This window comes from Felis catus, chromosome B1 (assembly GCF_018350175.1).
Source record: "Felis catus isolate Fca126 chromosome B1, F.catus_Fca126_mat1.0, whole genome shotgun sequence".
Lineage (NCBI taxonomy): Eukaryota > Metazoa > Chordata > Mammalia > Carnivora > Felidae > Felis > Felis catus.
Window position 1 is genome coordinate 101,661,119 of NC_058371.1, and position 23,627 is coordinate 101,684,745.

Consider the following 23,627-nt stretch of genomic DNA (forward strand, 5'->3'; position numbering starts at 1 on the left):
AGGATTCTTTTTCTAAGCAGGAGGGAAGAATAGATATTAGGATGAAATTAGAATTTTCTACAACAAAAATAGAAGAATAGCTTTTCACAACCCCTTTGGGTCTGAGGAAAGTGAGGGATTTAGGAAGCTCTGAGGTGATTCAGTGTCTTGTAGCTGCCCCTACAGGACTGACTAGATGGATATGGAGCTTGTTCTTCCTTTAGTTAGGCTCTGATGCCCCAGCCAATGGGGGCCCTGGTGTGGTTCTATTCTCACCAATGGGGTGTGGCACTTGAATTCCTTAGGAAACAGTACCACACAATCTAAATCTAAATCAGGCTATACTCTTTAAAAAAATTATCATTTAGTTTTAAAAACAACAGGCCCAAAATAAAGTCATTAAACCAAGACTTAATTCTAGCTTCATTTCTCCCAGGAATGGAATCTTAAACCAGTCAATCAGGAACTGTCTGATCAGCACCAGATAATCTACCTGATAGACCAGTGCCGTCCCTAAAAGAAAGTAGCTTTGTAATAACCAACACATTTTTTTGTTTTGTTTTGTTTTGTTTTGTTTTGCATAGTATACCTTCCTTGTTCTTGCTTTCTCTGGATATCAAAGTTTTTCATTTTGTACAATTCCCCAGAGCTCCCTTCTATTTGCTAGATGGGATGCCGTCCAATTCAAATAGATTTTTGCTCAAATAAACTCTTAAATTTTAAAATATGCCTCAGTTTATCTTTTGACATTATGAATGATGGGACAATGGACTGTAAATGAATGATACACTCAAAGCTACTGTAGAAGAGGGAAGAACAAATGATTAACAGAGAGCTTAGAAACAAAGTTAGGCAGGAAAGATGAAGATAAATGTAAATAATATATTTTTACAAGATTTTAATTAAAGCACTTATATTGGAGAGAAGAAAGCTAATATTTATGTGTAAGTTGCAAGGCTTAATTTTTAATGTACAAAGAAAATAAAGTCCTTAGTGAAATACATAACCAGAAAAAAATTTCCTTACCTGTTTTGCCATAAGAGGAGATAAATGGATGTGAAAGTGCTTTATAAATATGAAATGCCTTGCAAATCTATTGCTATTACTGTCAGACTGTCCCATTCTACTTCTGGTAACTGCTGTGTGACTTGACATGGGTCTTATATTTACACAAAAAGTAAAGTTCCAAGGGTTTGGAAGATACTCCCATTATTGTTACATTTAGGCAGTGAGGTGCCTCTTGGTTGCCAAATGCAGAAAAATGCCTAGTGTGATACTCCCAAGTCAGCCTTAAAACACTGTACTCTGAACGTCCAATTCAACTTAAATTCACAGTGGATGCAATCACTTTCTTTCTTCAGACATGAAAGAATTGTTAGGAAACATCAAATGCTCTGGTGCTTTTAAAAGGCCCAGAAAGAAATGAAAAACATGAGTAAAACCTAGCTTCTGTAGCTGTGTGAATTCAGCTGCTCTAAATTCTTAGAAATCCTGAAATTTCTCAGACAAGGTGTTGGGTAGGTGAAGGTGGATGATGCCTTGCCTGACTCATCAGCTATCACTGATAGAGTGAAGTGAGATGGAATAGTAGGCACAATCTAATTCAACCTTCTCTGTGTAGTCTAGTGTACCTAGAATTTGGCATCTCACTATTTTACACCGGAAATATGTAAGATCATTAGGGGCCAGGAAGTCTTGGGGTTTTGCTCTAACTTCACCACTAACTTAAGAATGTGATCTTGGGAAAGTCACTTAACCTGCACAAACATCAAATTTCTTATCAGTAAAATATGACTCAATGAGATAATGAATTTGAAAATACTTTGCAAAATTAAAAGTACCATGGAAATAATTCTTCCATCCCAAAAGATTATGAACATCATTAAAATGTACCACATGGAAGAGCACAAGAGTGAGACTTAACTGTGATCCACAGATAGATTTACAGAGGTAAATCTATCATGGAGGACTATAGGTCTGATAAAGACAAAGACTGGGCACCAACCTATGCCTGAGGAAATTCAGTCTCTCATGGAAAACACAGAGATCATAGCTGAATACTCTCTAGGTGGTATGGAGAGAATTCAATAATATGTCCCTAAATACAGGGAGATTAACTGTATCTTGAAAAGCCAAGAGGCCTGTAGAGAAACTAACAAGAGACACATTAATATGGGCATCAAGCTCCAGTCCAAATTAAAGTTTTACAAAGTGGGGGCACCTAGGTGGCTTAGTTGGGCGTTGGACTTTGGCTCAGGTCATGATCTCGCCGTTTGTGAGTTTGAGCCCCACGTCGGGCTCTGCGCTGGGAGCTCAGAGCCTGGAGCCTGCTTCAGATTCTGTGTCTCCCCCTCTCTCAGCCTCTCTCTCATTTGCGCTTTCTCTCAAAATTAAATAAACACTAAAAAAACATTTTTAAGTTTTACAAAGTGATGGGAAAGGGTGAGAAAGAGAAAATTCTCACAGGACTTGGAGTCCTTGAAAGTCAGCTTTGCTGAATGGACAATGTGTGCAACTGACTGACCAGTCTCTTCGGCAGACAGCTTCAGGGATTGAAGCTTCCCTTTTTTTAAGTTTATTTATTTATTTTGAGAGACAGGGAGAGAGAGAGAGCAGGGGAGAGGCAGAGAGAGAGGATAGAGAAAGAATCCCAAGCAGGTTCCAAGCTGTTAGCACAGAGCCCGATGTGGGGCTTGAACTCATGAACTGTGAGATCATAACCTGAGCCAAAATCAAGAGTCAGATGCTTAACCAACTTAAGCACTGCTGAGGCTTCCTTTTTTAAAGAACTTGGGCTACTCGAGTCTAAGAGGCTGAGTCACAAACAATGCTAAGCAATGAAAACAGCTTATTGAATAGTAGAATTTTATTTTCAAAGGGGAAGTAGGGGGTGTGACACATGCAGTAGCTAGCAGTCTACTACTGACTTTACCACCACTATAGCCAAAAAAGCCAGCTGATGTGTCAGACATGTTAAAAAGTGAAAGTACGCCACAGCGTATGGTAGCTTTATCCTCAGGCATTTCAAGAAAGAAATTATAAGACCAACTTCCATAATGGTGTCTGTTATGTGTTAATAGGGATAAGCCAGGAGCTTAGGAACGAATTTTCTACAGGGTCCCATAAATGTAGCATATATTGACCCATACTCTAATGGAAATAGCTGGAGAAATAGAAATACCAAGACTATGAGAACATCAAAAGCCTCATTGGAAAAGCCCCCACACAGAAAAATGTGTGGGCCTGAATTCTTCCATTCTGGAAGGGTAAAGGCCTGAGCTGATGATGCTGGGATGAAACACCAAAGTCTTTAGAGAGCAAAACAAGTATTATAAAGTTGACACACAGATCATTAAATAGCCTTTCCCTTAGAACTAATGCTCACTTTGTGGTTTTGATTTGAGAGGTAGAGAGAGGCACTTTGCATTTTTTAGTAATAAAAAGAAAAGATCATGATCATTTGTCTCTAACTTGTCTCTAATGTTTCCTAAAAGATCACTGATCGCTAATCTGGCTTTTCCTTCATTTTTTTCCACCCGAGGAACTATAATGCTTACTTTTAAATGTTAAGAAGATGTTTTACATTCTTCAGAATGTTGTCTACCACATAAATAGTCCTAATACCCTGCTTTTTGTAGGTATAAATGTTCCTAAGAATGGTTAACCGTTCCTGCCCACCACCTTCTTCCTAATCCTAAATTTACATATCTATAGTTTAAACATGTCAAAATCCAGTTTCAAGTCATGTTCCTTCTTCAAAATTCTTTATATCTACCTCTCTTGAGGTGGCAATTTTTACCTTTTACCCAGGATTACACTGGTCTGTGTACATTCTTCCCTATGGCACATCAGGTTCCTTAAGAAAGAATACAAGTGAGAAGAGTGGGCTATAGAGTCAGAATATTCTGGTTTCAAATCCTTGTTCTGTCCCTGACTGGCAGTCAGGGCTTCATGACCTATAATAAATTAGTTAACATATCTGAGATTCAGTTTTCTAATCTGCAAAATGGGAACCATCCCATCACAGGTTTTCACAATGTTCTTTTTTCTCCCTTTCTACATACCTGAGGTGCTAGATAAATGTCTTTTTAAAGACTAGACACAAAATGAATTAGTAAAATTGGAGGAGTCACCAGCAATGCTTTGAGGAAGAATTTTCTCAATTATCTCCAATTTAAGTCAGAACTTTATGCCTCTACCATCATACTGGGGCAGTTAGTGCATTATACTGAGGACACAGTAACACATATCCTAAGTATCCTACCCATTCTACCAACTTTAAACATATCGATCTGATCTTATTTCAGAGCTACTATTGTTACACTCATAGTGCCCTAGATGCTGTAGTGGAGAAACCCAAATCTATTAGAGAGGTGAAAACATAACAAGGACAAACTTAAGGATTGGTTTACATACAGCGCATATGAAGTCTATTATAAAACTAGCATCAGTACTCTTGGATGCAAACCTTTTTCTGAATATTTGTCTGTCATGAGTTGTTTGTAATACTTTATTTTTTTTCGTAAAAGGCACTCCAAAATTGTAATGGATACCCCTTCTTAGTAACTTCTGTTGATTCAATTCTGACCTCTGTATAATAAGAATCATCTTGGAATAAACGAGTCCTGATATCCCTGCTCTGAGGACAGCTCTTATTCCACAAGGAGCATGCACACACAAACACCCCTACCCTATGACCCACCACAGCCTCCTGGGCTATTTTACTACCATCCCTTTCTCAGCCCCAGCCCCACTACTTAGGCCAGGATTGGTACACCTCATGCTTGCCAGATCATATTATCTTTCTCCTAAATAATGTCCAGAAATTTTAGTTAGTGGCTTTCTACAAATAAACTTGGGGATCCCTATTATTTTCTGCCTTATAGTTAAAGAAATATAAGCAATCTGTTCAATAAAGAGAGAGAGAAATGAAATGGACATAAACTGAAGGAAAAGATCTAATAGCTCAGGTGGTCCTTGAGAACAAGAGGAAGAAAAAGCAACCTTGGTTCTGGTGACATTCCAACTCAACTTACATCCCCTTGATGGCCAGGAAAAATCATAAAGCAGCAAAAATATATTTGTCCAAAGCCCCCTCCCCAAAAGCAGCATTAGTACTCTTGCATGCAAATCCTTTCCTGGGTATTTATTTGCTGAACATCATATCCATTAAAAATGTGCAACAGATATTAAGAGATTAAAACAGATACAAGAAACATTAAAACTAAGACAGCACCTTAAGCTCAATGAGCATTTTATGTATTCTAGTCTTAATATTTCTCCAGCTGATTGTTTAAGAAGTAATCTATCACATATGCATTAGCTCAGTCATTGTGTAGATCAAAAGGTAAAACCATCCTGAACAGGAAACCAATATTCTTCCTGTGTAATCAACAAATCTAAAAATTTATTCTTTGCAACTATTTACTCTTGTCCACCATACCACAGTGCTCCACATGTTCAACACAGTTTTATGACAAAGAGAAAATTTTCATGAGCCACTTTTGTATCCCCACCCCCTTAAAGAAAGAGGGAGGAAAAATTGTTTCATACAGAAGGCGTTAGTTGTCTGAATTACAACTGCCACCTAAGTGTGGGCTAATGTAACCAACAGGGATTTTACCTACATCCATTCAGTCAGTTTATGGGGGTTTAAAGAAATTCCAAAGAGTCATCAGAAGAGGAAAAATAAAGGTAATGCTTTTTGCCACACAGGTAGAATCTTTGAAAATATGTGTAATATGTAAAACATTTTGACACCCCCATAAGATTTTTCCAGAATTAACAGTATAAATTGCTTCTCTGGTTCAAGAGCTTTCTATCAGCCTCTCTAACCACTACTCACAGTAACCTCAACTCCTGCCACCACAATGTACAAAATTCAACTCTTGTCTTGCATTGCACTGACTCTTATACTCGTCACAAACAGTGCACCTGCTTCAAGCTCTACAAAGGAAACACAGCAACAGCTGGAGCAATTACTGCTGGATTTACGGTTGCTTTTGAATGGAGTTAATGTAAGTATACTTTCTTTCTTACCAAAATTATTACATATAAGTTTTGAACTGGAGATCATTTTTTAATGAAAATATGTTATGCTTTCTCAGAATCCTGAGAACCCCAAACTCTCCAGGATGCTCACATTTAAATTTTACGTGCCCAAGAAGGTAAGTACAACTTTCTATATTCAATTTATGTCTTAATAAAATTCAAAACGATATGAAAATCTGCATGCTGATTAGATTAGTAGCACCTCATCTGAGGAAAAGAAATTAATAACCTCAATACTTTTTTAAACCAATTTTGTAATGAAGTTTCTGGAAAATAGCTCTGCCTATATATTTTTTATGTGTATTTGTGTTTTGGGACAGAGGCAGTGGGAAGAAGACAGTTTATTGCTGGGACAGTTTTAAAAGATTATGTTGACTTTTATTGAAAAATGTAAAACTTGAGAGATATTTGATTATATCACTTTACCATACAAATTATCAAAATTGATTTCAGAGAAGTCTATTTTAAAAAACACTTTATTGTTTTAGGAAAGATTCCTAAGGGTCTACCTTTGAGCTGCAGCGTAACAGTGACCAATAGCACAGTCTCTAGAGCCAGATTATCCAAACTAAAATCCCAGCTCTGCCATGTCTTAGCTTTTGTGACCCTGGGCAAATTGCCTACTCTGTGGCTCAGTTTCTTATCTACTTATGTGAATGATAATTATATATATGCTTCATATAGTTTTGTGAGGATTAATCAGTAGATGTAAAGTACTCATAACAGTGTCTAACAGAATAAATAACATATAAGAATTAGCTATTAGTTATAGTAAAAACAAAATTCTCCCTGGAGAGTATAAAGTAAAAATTTGGACTTACACATCTTTTATGCCAATAGACCTAGAGACTTACGATGCTATATGACTTGGTTTCCAAGATTCAAAACTTTTTAAAGGTCATGGTATGCTTCAAACTACTCTTCTGAAAAATGAAAATAACTTAGAGATGCTTCTCCAATTTAATTAGAGCCATGTAACTAGAGCAACATAACGACACTAGACTGGTTTTTGAAGGAAATAGCTCCAAGTTGCTCATGCCAAAAACTTTAAGCCCTGCATTTGTAGTAGCAAGTTGAAAGGGCAATGGATGGAAATGTCATAAAATGTGTGTGGTGTAGTCCTCTCTCTTTTTAGAGATTGTTAGAAAGGTAAGATAAGATTATGTTCATAAGTTAGAAGGTGGTGAAATTCTTTGAAATCTAACAGTTTCTAAATGACAGCTCAAAATCTATTTGAAACCCAAAGTAATGTGATAAATTCCATTCATTTGTCCATTTTACCACCATTCTATGTTTGCAAAGAAATTTTTTTAGGAAGGGATAAAAACATTTAATTCAAAGGATGCTATGTTAATGCCATAAAGAAAAATAAATAAAATTTAATCTTGGCTCCACCTAGTCATGTGATCTTGGGAAAAACACTTAAATTCTGAGATTTAGTTTCCTTATTTGTAAAATGGAAATAACAATGCTGAATTGGTATCTCAAAAAGTGGCTGTGAGACTTAAATGGGTTTATTTGGGAGAAGACACTTTAAAATTATAATGTACCACAGAAGTGTGAAATACTATCAATATAGTAGACCATGTAAGTAGATGGGTGGGTGTATATGTCTAAGTGTGGAGGGCCACCCAAAAGTCCTTCAAAAATTCTAACCTTTTATTTGGTTGGGACACAGAATTTTTTAAAAAGTGCTTCTTAATGTACTTATTATAGAAAAATAAAAAATTGACGCAGTTATATGACTTGCTGTATTGAGAATCTTAACTACATAGTTACAACTGCCTAATCTATAAAATGTTGGGACTATCACAGCATATCCAAGAGCTCCTCTGTCCTTAACTTTCTATGATTCTCAACTCTTAGATTATCAAATACTAGAATCATATAATGTGATCTTATACTTCCATGTTGTGACTACTCTGGTTCTAATAATTTCTACACAGACTGGAAAAGAATTCTGCCTATATCTGTGATTTGCATTCGGGTGCAGAAATGCTAACTTTTGGCAAGGCCAAATTAAACTGAAGTTAATGACTCATTATTTGCTCACAGTTAAGGCTAAACATGGGTAGTTGAACTAAAGTTCTTCCAATCTTATAATGTAAGTTATATTGGTCCATCTTTACAGTAATGCTGGGAACAGGGATAATACTAAGAACTATACTGCTACTCCTAATAAAATAAACTTGAGATTAATTTCTGATTCTGACCTTTAGGGAAAACTGATCCAATAATTATTTTTATTATTATTCAAGGCCACAGAATTGACACATCTTCAGTGTCTAGTAGAAGAACTCAAACCTCTGGAGGAAGTGCTATATTTAGCTCAAAGCAAAAACTTTCACTTGAATCACATCAAGGAATTAATGAGCAATATCAATGTAACAGTTCTGAAACTAAAGGTAAGGCATTATTGTATTTGCTCTCCTGAAAATAAAACAAATGGAATCACATTTTAAAGTGATATAACGGTTTTGTTATTTGTGAAGTACTCATGCATTTTAAGACCACTATGAACATGAATCATTTTTATGGTAGATGATATATTGTGGAGCTAAGAAGTAAAAGCTAAAGGGTTTCTGTCCACCATGCAGCCACTAACAAGCCCCTACCCTGGCACTCTGTCATCTCTCTCTCACTTTTTTTTTAAGCTCTCTCTCACATTAACACAAAACTGGGAGTGGGAGAAGACAATTAAATTTCACAGAAAGAAGACAGGTTTTGTTACATATTTTAAAATTCTTTTAGGTTGTTTTTCAGAACAACCAATACTGATTACCTGAAAGGCTTTTAAAATGGGGTTTCCCTATTATTTGGTTGAAGGACTAAGAGATTTATCTAAAAAATGGTAATCGTTAAAATTTAGGCCAATGGGCTAGATAGGTAACTTTATTTAGAGGTAATACTTTCAGGGATTTAAGTATTTTTAAATGCACAGGAAATATTAAATATACAAGGGACTTAGGATGTGTAGAGATTCATGGCTCTCTTTTTTCATCTGCCAAAAGTACAAACTTCATGAGTTAACAGGAATCCTAAAGAAATAGCATAATTTTAATTACAGTAGAACCAAGTTTATAAAATTATGTAACTCTAGTTGTTTCCAAATAAGAAACAGTAGACTGTTTCTTTCCAACTAATTAAAAAAAATACATTGAGATCAATGTCATCTAGACATTGATGGACTGACATCTATGTCAAGAGGTTTGGTCTGAAATTTCTGACTATCAGAAAACTCATTCTCAGTTCTTGATGCAAAATTAATATAAAATTATGTGAAATTCGGGAAATGTATTTCAAAAGCAATCTATTGTTAAAAATTTAAACCTTCCCAAGAGGGGAGGTTTATTTAATATTTAATATTTAAATAATTAAAATGTTAAAATTTAAATAATTGTATGTAAGAAGATATATAACACTGCAACAATTTATTTAAAGGAAATATTTATCTTATCTTTAAAGGAAATATGTTTCCAGGATAGGAATTACCTCAATTTAAAAAAGCCCTCTCTTCTATCTTGCTGTATTTTAAAGTATTTTCTTTCTCAGCTAGAGGCAGAGTTGAAACAGCTCCTATGAGCAGAGGAGGTTAATTTCTAAAAACTCAGTCCATAGAACAAAATTTCTAATGTTTAGACTTTTAAAATTGGGAAACTCACCTGCGTTGATACTAAGGTGGAGTGGGTATGAGTATTTATGAAAATGTTCTTCACACAAATTTTCCCCAAACAAAAGCTTATCCTAACTTATTCTGGGCTGGCTCTATCTTTCTTTGGGGAACAATAAGGAGGTTCACTAAAGTTAAGAGAAGACTTATGGTTTGAAAAAGTTTAATGTGCATATGACTGCATACCTGTAACCTACACTTAGATAAGGATACAGACATATGCCCACAGAAAAAGAGGTTTAATAACTTTCTTTTGCATGCAGCATTTAATAAAATATTTGTCTGGAACTGTTTTTACTTAAAATGTTTATTTTTATACAATTCAGGAAAAAAATTCTTGTATTCACTGAGATTGATAGAATTGACAAATGAAGAAAATCCTAGTTTTCATTTTACTATCACTTGGTATCATAACATACAATTTTTTGGTAGGCCATTTTGACCATCTCAAGAAAATGTGAATGATTAATATGTTTAGCATACTTGAAAATAAAGGCCATAAGCCTGCAAGATTTCAATGGAGAATAACTATATATAAGGGAAACTACCTTGAACTAAAAAAATTAAATTTTTCTCTTACAGGGATCTGAAACAAGATTCACATGTAACTATGATGATGAGACAGCAACCATTGTAGAATTTCTGAACAAATGGATTACCTTTTGTCAAAGCATCTTCTCAACGCTGACTTGATAATTGAGTGTCTCCTATTTAAAATGTATCAGGTTATTTATTTAAATATTTAAAATTTATATTTATTTTTTGATGTATGGTTTGCTACCTTTTGTAATTATATTCTTATTCTTATGATAAACATGGATCTTTTAAGATTCTTTTTGTAAGCCCTAGGGGCTCTAAAAACTCACTTAAATTATTTATCCCAAAGTATTTATTTTTTATATTGAATTGTTACATATAATGTCTCTGTAGATCAATTAATAAAATTATTTAATAAAAATAATACAAGCCTAGCCATTTATTATCCTGGGAATAGCACAAACTAAAAGATTTCTTAATTACTCATGTGAACTCATAAAATGTTTAAGATGCTTATTAGAGTCATTCTTCCCTTGAAGATGTATGTGGAATAGGGAAATGGGCTTCTCAAAGTTCTTGCTTTCTCCTTTCCCCAGGTAGTCAGATCCTTGGTTCTAGTCTGTGAAAACCTTATCAAATTACCTACATGCCTCAGAGAAGATGTCAAACACACTGAAACTCTTCATACAATTGGTACGCCTCCCTATCTATTCTCCACCATCTTACCACTTGCACTCTGCCCTCAGGAGGCTCACTTGTATGGCATATATATCAAAGTTCTCCCCTGTCCTCTGACTTTTCATTAGGTCCTGCCACTGGGGAGCTCTGGTAGGATGTCTGAGGGACATAAGAGATTCCCTGACTCTCCAAGTGAAGTAACCTCTCAATCAAAGAACCCAGTTTCTCTCAAGACTTTTTCCTTCTGGGTTCTGCTAATTCTTCCATCCATTCCTCCCTTCAATGCCAGGGATAGTAACACTTCTACTGTCACTAGATCCAGGGTACTGCATTATCTCTCACAGCTTCCCTGTACCATGACCACAGCTTGGTAAGTGTCTCTAGTAGATCCTCCTTGACTTGTTTTGATATGCTATCTCTTTCCTGGCTCAAAGACAGTAATTATACCAGAAATAGCTCCAACAAATAGACCATCAAAATGAGATCTGGGACTGGATTCATTAGGAACACAATAATCTCTGAGATGTGCTAACATCCTGATTACTCAATTGTCAACAGCAGCACAGGATGAAATGCAGATGAAGGGCAAGGTGTGAGATCAAATGGCCATGACATTTAATTGTGAGAGTAGCAAGAGTTATAAAAATTGTGATTATTACCTAGATTCTTCTGATGGTCTCAAAGAGGAGTTAAAAATAACATCATAAATATACAATTTAAAACATGCATGAACAACCAGAAGTTTTTGTTGGCAGTTTTGAAGAAGTCCCTTATCCCCTGTAGTCACAGAACATCTATGATGGGAGACACAGCCAAGAGTCTGATGTAAGGTCTGCAAAGATATAGTGCCAATTAAAATTTAAGTCTTCCAGGGGCTCCTGGGTGGTTCAGTTGGTTAAGCGTCTGACTCTTAATCTTGGCTCAGGTCCTGATCTCACAGTTCGTGAGTTCCAGCCCTGTGTCGGGCTCTGCACTGACAGTGCGGAGCCTGCTTGGAGTTCTCTCTCCCTCTCTCTCTGCCCCCTACCATACTCGTGCTCTCTCTCTCTCTCAAAATAAATAAATTTAAAAAATTAAAAAAAAAAAAAAAGCTTAAGCCTTCCAGGTTTCTTACACTATGAATGGAGAAGTGAGACCCTGAGATATGGGATGTGGACATTTTGCCAGACATAGAAGCTGAGAATTTTAAGCATCCTATTGGCAGAGACAATTCCTTTTCTTTAATAGTATACTTTCTGAGGAAAAATCATTCCTCTGCATAAAAACCTTCCAATGACTCATGAATTAAGGGAAATTTTCCTTAGAACTCACTTCTACCACCTTTAATTGCCTCTAGGCCTGAAATGAAAGTTAAGATCTCAACATTGCTGGGGCAGTGAGATAAAAAGTGTTTAAACCAACAGGGGTAAAATTAAGTCATGTTTGGGCTGATACAATTTAGAGAAGTGCAAATTTCCTGGGATTCAGAATTTAATGAGAACTTGCAAATGGCATTAATAGTTGGTTGAGTAAATTCTTGGACTCCACGGTGGCCTTTTAAAGTGACATTTAAATGCCAGGCTTCTCTGGAAGAAAGAGTCCAAAGAATCAGGGAATTAGAAATATTGGAATGGACCTATTATGCGCAATCTTCTCCTCTTGCCTAGCAAGACATTAAGAAATTCATTGGTAAGGGGTACACTAGCACCCACCACAGTTCTGTAGTGGTTTTTCTTTCTTAAGCCAGAAGTGACAGATGGTGCTGCAATAGAATTGGTTTCCCTGATCTGAGAATAATGGAATCCTGGACTGTTACAGGCCAGGTGACAGCATTTAGCCCTCAGAGACAAGGTGGAAGCAATCACTAAATAAACAATAGGGCAAAGTGCCAATCAAAGCATTTTGATTCAAAATGATCCTTAATGGTGACTGATTACAAGATCCCCCCAAATTAGAAGATTCTAATTCTTCTGGGCAAAAAGTGAATGAAAATCATAATTGGGATTCATGACCTGTTTCCAGTTCCCAGACTTGAGCCATTTTATAGACCTGGTCTCCAAGGAGGCTGGATCTCTTTAAGGAAGTACCCCATAATATGGCCACAGATATATACTGTGAAATTTTCCCCTAAACCATGCTGGAAGAGATATTTTCCAGGAAGATCATTCACTGAGAAATGGGTAATGTCTAGATGTTCTAGTGATTATTAGTTAATGGCTCTGAATGTACCCAGTAATTCTGAAACTCTACTGAGAGCCTCCAGTCAGAGAACTTATGGAGGATCAAGTGAACAATGCAACATTACCCTGAATCCATCTCAAGAGGGTCCAAAGGGATCACAGATATTATCTATGCCATACCTCTGTAGTGGCTAGGGAGGCACACTGTTCAGAACTACCTTCAAGACGGCATAGTTGACTGGTAGTCTTTAGCTATTGCCATTTGCATTTACATGAATGAGCAACAGAATACCTTGACTGTCTAGTCCCAAGGATATAATCAGTTCTTGCTCCTTTATAATTAGTCTGGAGAGTACTTGATCATTTTATTATTTCACAGAATATCATGCTGGCCCATTACATGGGTAATGTTATGCCAACTGGATCTAATGAGAACTAATAGTGGTAGTGCCTGAGCAAGGAACATGTTTGGTAGAAGAAGGGAGAGAAGTCCTGCGGAAGTTCAAGGGTGTAACAGGAAAATGAAGTTTCTAGGGGTTGAGTAGTTTCATACAAATTAAGAAATTCTTCTAAAGTGGAGGATGAGATGTTGTGCCTGAACAGCCCACTACAAAGAGGTACAAATCTTGGTGGGCCTCTACAATTTGGAAATACCCTACATATGTTAGTCTGACCCACTTGGTCAGGGGAGGTAACCCATTAGTCTGTCAGTTTTCAACCTGACCTACAGTAAGAAAGGGCTCTATAACAGGTATAGGCCTCAATTCAAATTCCCCAGCCAAATGGGCTTTATGACCAGGAGATCCAGGGATATTCAAAGTATTGTGACACAGATACTGTTAAAAGTCTCTAGAAAGTCCCTGGATAGTTTTCAAAAAAGACCATGCCCTACTGTGCAGGTAATACTTCATTTAAAAACATCACCTGGCTTGTGACAAAACCCTGGTAGAGAAAAATGCCTGACCACAGGACACCAAATTATTATGCAACCTGAACTTCACATCATGAACTAGTTACTAACTGATGTTCTGAAACATAATAGTGGGCAAACAAAGCAGCACTTCATAATGGAAGGGAGTAGGTTTGAACAGGTCCAGGAGGGATAACTAAACTTCCTAATCAGGCAGCTTAGAATCTCATGGTACCTGATTTAACCCCTCTTCCTCAGTCCTCTCCTTTGGTTTACTGGCGAACTTCCTTAATACAAATTAAAAGAAAGGAGTAAGATCCTAGTTTAAAAATGGATTTGCAATCGATGTTATGATCAGCCAGAAAATGGATGATCCCAAAACTATAACCCTATTCAAAATTGTGTATTTGTCTATACCACGTGGAAGGATAAATGGACAGAGATATGGATCTAGAATAGACTGACTTATGAGAAGTGACAAAATGAGTTTGGTAAATGATCAGAGATTTGTAAAAGAAAATGGGAAAATTATGAAAAAGAGGTCTGGGGAAGAGGTATGAGAATAGACCTCTTAAATGGGCAGAGAATATAAAAATATTAACATACACTCTAAAAAAGGCTATCATTATTCAAGTGGAGAAGATGACTCTTTCCCAGTCTCTTTCCCGGGATAATCCAGTGCTTACTCAATAGACCCATGTACAAAGTGGCTATGGCCACAAGGATGGAGAGTGTGTATGAGCCCAATATGGTCTTTCACTCACAAATGCTGATCTGACTACTGCCACTGTTGAGTACCCAGCCTCCCAAAAGCATAAGCCAATGCTCAGCTTTCAATATGGCACAATTCCCCAGAAGAAACACTTGGCTATCTGATAGTAGATTGATTATATGGATCCCTATCCCTATGGAGTGAACACTGTTTTGTCCTCTAAAGGATAGACCTGTGTTCTAATTCGTATGTTCTTTCTCTGCCTCATGTAGTGCAGCATGACTTTTAGATTTATGGAATGCCTTATCTATCACAACACTGCCTCCAAACAAAGAATATAGTTATGACAAAAGACGTGTGGCAATGGCAACACGCTCATGGATTTCACTGACCTCACTATATACTCCATCATTCAGGAGGGGCTTGAAAAGAGAGTGAAATGGCCTGATAAAGGTTCAGCTACCATATCTGTTTGAAAACAATATTGTGAAGAGGACATGTGGTCCTACAGGATGCACTATTTGTGTTAAACCACAGCCAAAATATGATAATCTCCCTCCACAGATTGCACAGGTCTGGCAATCAAGAGGCAGAAGTAAACATAGTCCCTCTCATTATTACACTTAACGACCCTCTTGAAAATTTTTACCTCCAGTCAACAAGACCTTAGCTTTGTTATTTTTAAGGTCCTAGTGCTCAAGTAGGCATGTTTCTACCATGAATCTTGACTACTACCAGAAAACTGATTAAATGGAAACCAAGACTATGCTTTGGCCATGTGGGGACTTTCCATGCAGCTGAACTAACAGGTACATGACAGACTACTGTACTGTCCAGAGTGACTGATTTTGATGACAAGGGGAAATTGAGTTCCTGCTATAGAATAGAAGCAACAGCTACACAATAAGTAGCACTATATTTGGAACCCAGGAAATCCAGCAGGGCATTTTTTTGGACTCTTTTTCCAATAGTACTGGTCAATGGAAAACTGTACCAATCCCCCAAATTCAAGAACACCAAAGACTCAGATTCCCCAGAATTGAGATTTATAGTCCATCACTAGGTAAAGAATTTCAGCCAAAGTAATGGCAGAGGGTAAAGAAGAATATGCAAAGAATATTGGAAGAAGGTAACTATGATTATCAACTCTCATGACTAGCTATTGAGCAGAGACTCAAGTACATTTATTTTACCTGTTTTTCTCTCTTCTCGTCCCACATCATGTGAAATGAGACTTCACATAGTCTCACTTTCTTCATGTGAAAAATACTGGTGGTGTCCACCATTGTAATTTCAGGAAAAGTATTCCTGAATTGATATTCACAATGATATCAGAATTGGTAGAACTTCATGTGTCCCCTTTGCTTGGGACACTTTTCTCCCAAATGAAGAGAGTACATGTTGAAGAATAAAGAGGTAAACTGTGCCAGATATCTTCCATTTTCCTCTTGACAACTCTACATCTCTTCCCACTCTCCTAAGCTGGCTTGTGTAGGCTACATTTTCTTGCTTTATGGTTTCTAGTTGAGTTTGGCCAAAGGGCATCCCTAGTAAGAGCTGGATGAAGGATCACCTCAGGATGGCTACATCACTAGACCAAAGGTCATTCTCCTCTCAAAGTGGTACTTTATGATCCTGTCCTTAAGTTTTAGTAATCTATTCACTCCTCCTCCCTCAGGCCTAAGCGTGGTAGCAGTTTCTCTATGTGAGGACAGCAACCAATACAGGCAGGTCTTACAGATTACATTCCTTAAGAGAAAGAATGTACACAGGAGACATCCTGGATTTTTATCTGAGGGTATGTTTCAAATTATGGCACAGAGAAATGGAATTCAAACGGTAGTTCCACAAGGAAACAAAAGTAGGAATTCAGGGTTGTCAAAGTAGATGGGATTTGAGAGCAAAGGCAACTGTGGATAAGGAGCCACTACATCCAAATACAAATTCTTTCCAATGGCTGATCCATCAGCTGCACATGCACAAACAACCACTTGACCACTAAAAAATGGCAGAAAAGAACATGTAGGAGGCAAATGAGCTGTGTAGAGAGCTGTGTTGTGCTGAGGAGACACAGGTTGGAGTTTAAGCTCTGCCACGGGGTAAAGGTCTAGTAAGGATGTAAGTAAGGATTTTTTTTCATGTTTATTTATTTTTTGGGGGGACAGAGAGAGACAGAGCATGAACGGGGGAGGGGCAGAGAGAGAGGGAGACACAGAATCGGAAACAGGCTCCAGGCTCTGAGCCATCAGCCCAGAGCCTGACGCGGGGCTCAAACTCACAGACCGCTAGATCGTGACCTGGCTGAAGTCGGATGCTTAACCGACTGTGCCACCCAGGTGCCCCATGTAAGTAAGGATTTAAGGTGAGAAAAAAGAAGGTACAATGTTCTAAGTAAACAAGCCTTGAAATGAGGATGAATCTAAAATATAACAGCTCTAATAAAGCCTAAAACCAAACTTCAAAAGGATCAAAAGCATCTGCCAGATCCTACTTGCCTCCCTGAAGAAAATTTTAAAGATATTATCATCCAGACTCTCTATAATATCTCACTTACATGTGGCATTACTTAAAAAATTATGAGGTATACCTTCTAACACACACACATACTCAAAATTAAGAGGCAAAACCAGTAAAAAAAAAATCTCCAACACAGAATTCAGATAGTTAGAAGTTATTTAAAGTAACTAATATGTTTAAGAAAAGAATTTGGCACATATAGATGAAAATATAGATTTCTGCAAAGAACTGAAATCTGTTTGAAAAAATCGAGTGAAACATTCTAAAACTGAGCAATATAGTATCTGAAGTTAAGAAATTACTAGATGTGTATATCAGCATACTAGACATAGCATAAGACTGGATTAGTGATCCAAAGACAGGCCAATAAAAAAATACCCAAAGTGATTTATAACAATACACCACTAAGCCTCATTCCATGTTTTGGTTTGTTTTGGTTGAGTGTTTCCAGTTTGCAAACTGTCTTTCTGATGTGTGCAAAATATATTTATTACTACTCTGGTGATTTATAGTTTTATTTCTGTTATTTCTCGGCTTTTGACATGTGTCAAATTTTCATATTATAAGTAACCTCTAAAAGAACAGTATAACTAAAAAGTAATATAGCAGGAAACAAAATATTAGAAACATTTAACCTAAAAAAAAAAGGTAAGAAATGAAGGACAAAGGGAAACTAAAGGAAGAAAGAACAAATGAGACAAAATAAATAGCAAGAAGAGAGACTTAAACCAAACGCCATCACAATAATCTCATTAAATAAAAATAAAAACTCGAATTAAATATTTTTAAATAAATATTACATTGTTTATATAAAATATACTTTAAATAGACAAGGAAGGATTAAAAGTAAAGAATGAAGGGGTACCTGGGTGGCTCAGTTGGTTAAGCATCAGACTGTTGATTTTGGCTCAGCATGATCTCACAACTTGGGAGACAGAACCCTGTGTCAGGATTTTGTGCTGGCAGCATTGAGCCTACTCTGTCTCTCTCTGCCCCCCCCGCCCGCCAAAATAAATAAACATTTTTATTCTTTATTATTATTATTTTTTAATGTTTATATTCGAGAGAGAAAGAGACAGAGCATGAGCGGGGCAGAGGCAGAGGGAGAGGGAGACACAGAATCCTAAGGAGGCTCCAGGCTCTGAGCTCTCAGCACAGAGCCCAATGAGGGGCTCCAACTCGCAAACTGAATAATAAGCTGTGGTTATTTAGGGGTGCGATTCTGCGAGGCTGGACAAAGAACAACTAAGAGTATGTATCCTTAAAAATTGTAGTCTAAATAGCCACTGAAGTTTGTATAAGATTAGAAGATGCTCAAATTCTAAGAAGCTGAATCCTCTGGAAATTTCATAGAAACACTAAAAAGACTGCATTAGAGGTTGGACCAATTCAGGCTTACTGTAAAGACCACTCAAGACATGCCCTAACGAAGCTTAAAAGCAAGTCTTGAAAGGGGCACCTGGGTGACTCAGTTGGTTAAGCATCTGACTTCAGCTGAGGTCATGGTTTGATCTTATGGTTTGTTGAGTTCAAGCCCCAGGTCCGGCTCTATGCTGACAGCTCAGAGCCTGGAGCCTGCTTCAGATTCCCTCTCTTTCTGCCCCTCCCCTGCTCACACACTGTCTCTCTCAAAAATAAATAAACATTTAAAAAAAATTTAAAAAAGCAAGTCTTGAAAGACTCAAATAATCCACAAGTTACTTCCATTCCAGAATAAAATTCAACATTGTCTGAAATAAGAGAATGACATGGATGGAGCTAGAGTGTATTACGCTAAGGAAAATAAGTCAGTCAGAGAAAGACAAATACCATATGATTGCACTCATATATGGAATTTAAGAAACAAAAAAAGATGAACATGGGGGGAAAAAGAGAAGCAAAACCATAAAACAGTTCTCTTACTTATAGAGAACAAACTGAGGGTTTCTGGAGGGGAGGTGGGAAGAGGAGGTGGGAAGGGGGATGGGTTAAATGGGTTATGGATATTTAAGGAGGGCACTAGTTGTGATGAGCAATGGGTGTTACATGTAAGTGATGAATCACTAAGTTCTACTCCTGAAACTAATATTACACTATATGTTAACTAAGTGTTTTTAAATAAAACTTAGATAGACTACATGTATCAGTTAAATTGATGTATAAATATCATTTAAGAAAACTGAAATAAAAATTAATGGTGGTCAGAAAACTAAGACTAGAAGGGGATTTTCTTAATCTGAGTATCTTTGTCACAAAAACCATAGTTAATATGTTAGTGATGAAATATGGAAAACTCTCCTTTTAAGTTTGAGACTAAGACAAGGATGGGTATCACCATCTCTATTCAGTAGTGTAGTAGAGGTTCTAACAAATTTAATAAGACAAGAAAAAGAAGTATTAGAAAGGAAGAACTAAAATTATCATTTCTCATAGATGTGATTGTATAAATAGAATATCCAAGAGAATCTGCAACTACAAATTATTAGAGTTAATGGATGAATGTAGTAAAATTACTAATAATAAGGTTAACATGCAAAAATTCAATTATGTTTTTATATGCCAGCATCAAACAGATAATCCCCTGATTTTATAATTAAAATTTATAAAAATACACAATAAAAAATAAAATAACCAAGACAGTATTGAAGAAAAACAAAGCTGGAAGGTTCACATTACCAAATATCAAAACATTAAAAAGCTACTTAGTAAATAAGAGAGTGTAGCACTGATTTAAGGACAGAGCAGTGGAGAAGAAAAAGACCAACATATATAACATTACATGAGATGTGCAACCATAATTCAGTGAGGAAAGAATAGTCTTTTCAATAAATACTGCCAGGTCAACTGAATAGACAAATTTTTAAGAAAGTCTTTGAACACTATGTCAAAAAGAAAAAAAAAAGAAAAATTGCAAGTGTTGACAAGAATGTGGAAAAATTGACACCCCAGTTCACTGCTTGTAAGAAAGCAAAATGGTGCAGCCACTTTTTAGTTCCTAAAAAGTTAAACACAGAATTACCATTTGATCAAGCAAGCCCACTTTTAGGTATATGCACAAAAGAACTGAAGGCAGAGACTCAAACACACTTACACACTAATGTTTATAGCAGCATGATCTACAATAGCCCAAATATGGAAGCAAGCCACAGACAGATAAACAAAAACAAAAAATGCAGTATATCCAGTGAAATATTATTCAGGCTGAAACAGGAAATGCTGATACTTGCAACAGCATAAACAAACCCTGAAAACACTATGTGAAATAAGCCAAACACAGAAGGACAAATATTGTATGATTCCACTTGAGGTACCTAGAACTGGCAAACTCGTAAAGACAGAAAATAGATTAGTGCTCACCTGGGGGTTGGGGGAAGGAGGGAGTAGGGAGTTATTGTTTAATGGGTACAAAACTTCTGTTTGGGATGATTTAAAAAGTTCCAGATATGAATAATGGTGATGGTTGCATAGCACTGTTAATGTACTTAGTACCATTAAATTGTACACCTAAAAAAGATTAAAGCGGTAAAATTGATCTCAAGGTCATCATCATGAGTGAAAAAAGCCAATTTCCTAACATTATACTATAGGATTCCATTCTTATAATATTCTCAAAATGAAAACATTATATATAGAGAGAAACAAATATATATATTGAAGAAACAAAGGTTGTCAGAGTTTGGGGGAGAAGGCTTGCTATAAAGTCTGAGGGAGTTCTTTTGTGGGATGTAAAATTGGTCTTTTGTGGTCATATTTATTCATATATACATATGAAAATATTTCATAAAAGTATACACATGAAAAAGGAGTATATATAAAAACCGATGATATCTGAGTAAACTCTGTGGTCTAGTTAATTGTATTGTGCCTATGTCAATTTCCTGGTTTTGATAATGCTCTATAATTATTTAAATGCACCATTAAAGGAAAGTGGGTAATGGGTACACAGATCCTTCTGTATTAATTTTGCAACTAACTTCTGAGGAGCCTATAATTATTTCAAAAAAGAAGTTTTAAAATTATGAAAGGAAAAATAATTCCTTTATTTAAAAACAAATACATTAGGGGCACCTGGGTGGCTCAGTCAGTTAAGCGTCCGACTTCAGCTCAGGTCATGATCTCACTGCTCCTGAGTTTGAGCCCCGCACCAGGCTCTGTGCTGATAGCTCGGAGTCTGGAGCCTGCTTCGGATTCTGTGTCTCCACCTCTCTCTCTCTCACTCATGCTCTCTCTCTCTCTCTCAAAAAAAAAAAAAAAAAAAAAAAAAAAAAATATATATATATAAAATTAAAAAAACAAACATTAAAGCTGGTGTCATATACCCGAATTAAAACAATTCTTGGTTTTTAAAAATAAAAGTTATGTTGGTAAATGCAGTTATACAGGAGGTGCAGTCATTAAATTCTAGCAGTAAATGATCAAACAAGACAATTCATCTATAAGAATATATATATAAGGGGGCCAGAAATGCTCCAAATTTCTGTAGTAGTAAATTTCATTGCTGCTAGACATGAGGATAGCTATACCTTTCATTCTTGGGAAAATTTTTTTAAAAATTGATTATAGTTTTCAATAAATATTTATAAACAAATTACTACATAAAAGTCATTGTCCAGGAGGCAATGAGTAAAAATTGAATATATTTACTATTTAGCAGTAAATATGTATAAATAAATGTAATAAGATAGGGATAGGATATATAAGAGTTAGAGACAGAGATATTTAAAACTAAAAGGTTTCAGAAAAATTTCATGGGCAGTTATATTTATATAACTGTTATAAGCTGTAGCTAAAATGGGAAGAATTTGGATAAAAAGATTGGAGAGTTTCCAGTTCAATATGGCAACACAGATCCTTAATTCACTTCTTCCTACAGATACACTGAACCTACAAATATATGTATAGAATAATTTTCTCTGGAAAAAAACTAAAGATTGGCAGGTCAATTCCCTCACATTGGGCAAGTGGGAGGCAAACCATATCAAAGTAGGGAAAAGCTGAGACACAATCTCACCATTACCCCATTCCCAGCACAGTGACTCACAACTGGAAGGGAACTCAAAACCTAGAGCTTCTCCCCAAGGAGCAGAGAGTCTATACGCCATTATCAGGCACCCCAACTTTTAAGATCAGCATCTGAGAGACAAGCCCCCAAAATGTCTGGCTTTAAAGACCAATAGGACTCTTGCCCGTGAGACCTGTGGGGCCAGTGGCCAAATAAGGAACAGTTTTAAAGGGCTCATGCACACCTTCAGCTGCTCCCAGGCCCAGCACAGAAGCAACCTTTTGAAAAGTTCCCAGACTTTATGTGAAAGAAGACTTATTTCTTAATTTTAACGCATTGGTCTGAGGGCCAGGGGCCTGCTGCAATACTCTTAAAGACAGAGGCTAGTGGGTGTCATCTTCCTGCCCTCCCACTGCCTTGCTAAAGGCAATGAGTATCATCTTTTTTCCTTCTTCTTCTTCTTTTTCTTGTTTTCTCTGCAGTGACCATCATCTTTGTACTCCCTTTCTGCCTCACTCCAGCCAGAGGGTGCCATCTTTGTGTTCTCCCTCTACGACACTCCAGGTTGCCAGGGTCTGCTGGAGGGGAGCTTCTATACATCTGGTATTCTGATATTTATATCTGGTAGCAGTTTTTGTGGCTTCTACCCAGGAGATGCCGCTCCTTGCTCACCTGACTCTGGTGGCCAGTGGGGGTTAGGGAGAATTTGCATTCCTGGGTCCTCTGGGACTGTAACAATCAGGGAAAGAGTTCTTGGGAGGCTACCACTCCCAGGGCACTACACAGATAGTAGACTAAATTCTACCTCCAAGCTTTCTGTGAAAGAGGCCTACCTGCTAGTCTTGGAGTTTCAGCCTTAGTAGCAGCTTCAGGTTTGGTATATATCTAGAAACTACAGAGGTCACTCAGGGAGCACAGGTTGGGGGACACCATCTTTGCAGTCTCCCATTCCCTTACTTCAGGTCACGAGTATCTCCCTGAAAGGAGCTTATACACTTCTCTGGAGCCCCAATTTTTATGATGGCTGCTCATAAGCATGCATACTTTAATTTTTTTTTTAATGTTTATTTTTGAGAGAGACACACAGAGCACGAACGGGGAAGGGGTAGAGAGACAGGGAGACACAGAATCCAAAGCAGGCTCCAGGCTCTGAGCTGTCAGACAGAGCCCAAAGGGAGCTGGAACCCACGAACCACGAGATCATGACCTGAGCTGAAGTCGGACGCTTTACTGACTGAGCCACCCAGGTGCCCCAAGCATGCAAACTTTAAAAGCTGCTGCCTGAGGGACTGGCTTCCAGTCAGATCTGACTGACATCCTCCCCTCTGGGACACTGAGAGGTCTTAGCACACCCTCAGTTACTGGGAGCTAATAAAAATAAAATACACTTTCAGTACTATACTATAATACAGTATACTGTGTGTATGTGTGTG

At 37.0% G+C, this 23,627-nt stretch overlaps 2 protein-coding genes across 5 annotated transcripts in view; one reads left to right on the top strand and one right to left on the bottom strand.

Moving 5' to 3' along the window:
- The window catches only part of ADAD1 (adenosine deaminase domain containing 1), a 107,583-nt gene that overhangs the window by 19,840 nt on the left and 64,116 nt on the right, over window positions 1–23,627 (bottom strand). The window lies entirely within an intron of this gene.
- Window positions 5,810–10,666, top strand: IL2 (interleukin 2). Its single transcript, NM_001043337.1, is given in 4 exon segments — window positions 5,810–5,996; window positions 6,087–6,146; window positions 8,289–8,435; window positions 10,283–10,666. Coding segments are annotated over 4 exon segments (465 nt in total). The 5' UTR covers window positions 5,810–5,849; the 3' UTR covers window positions 10,394–10,666.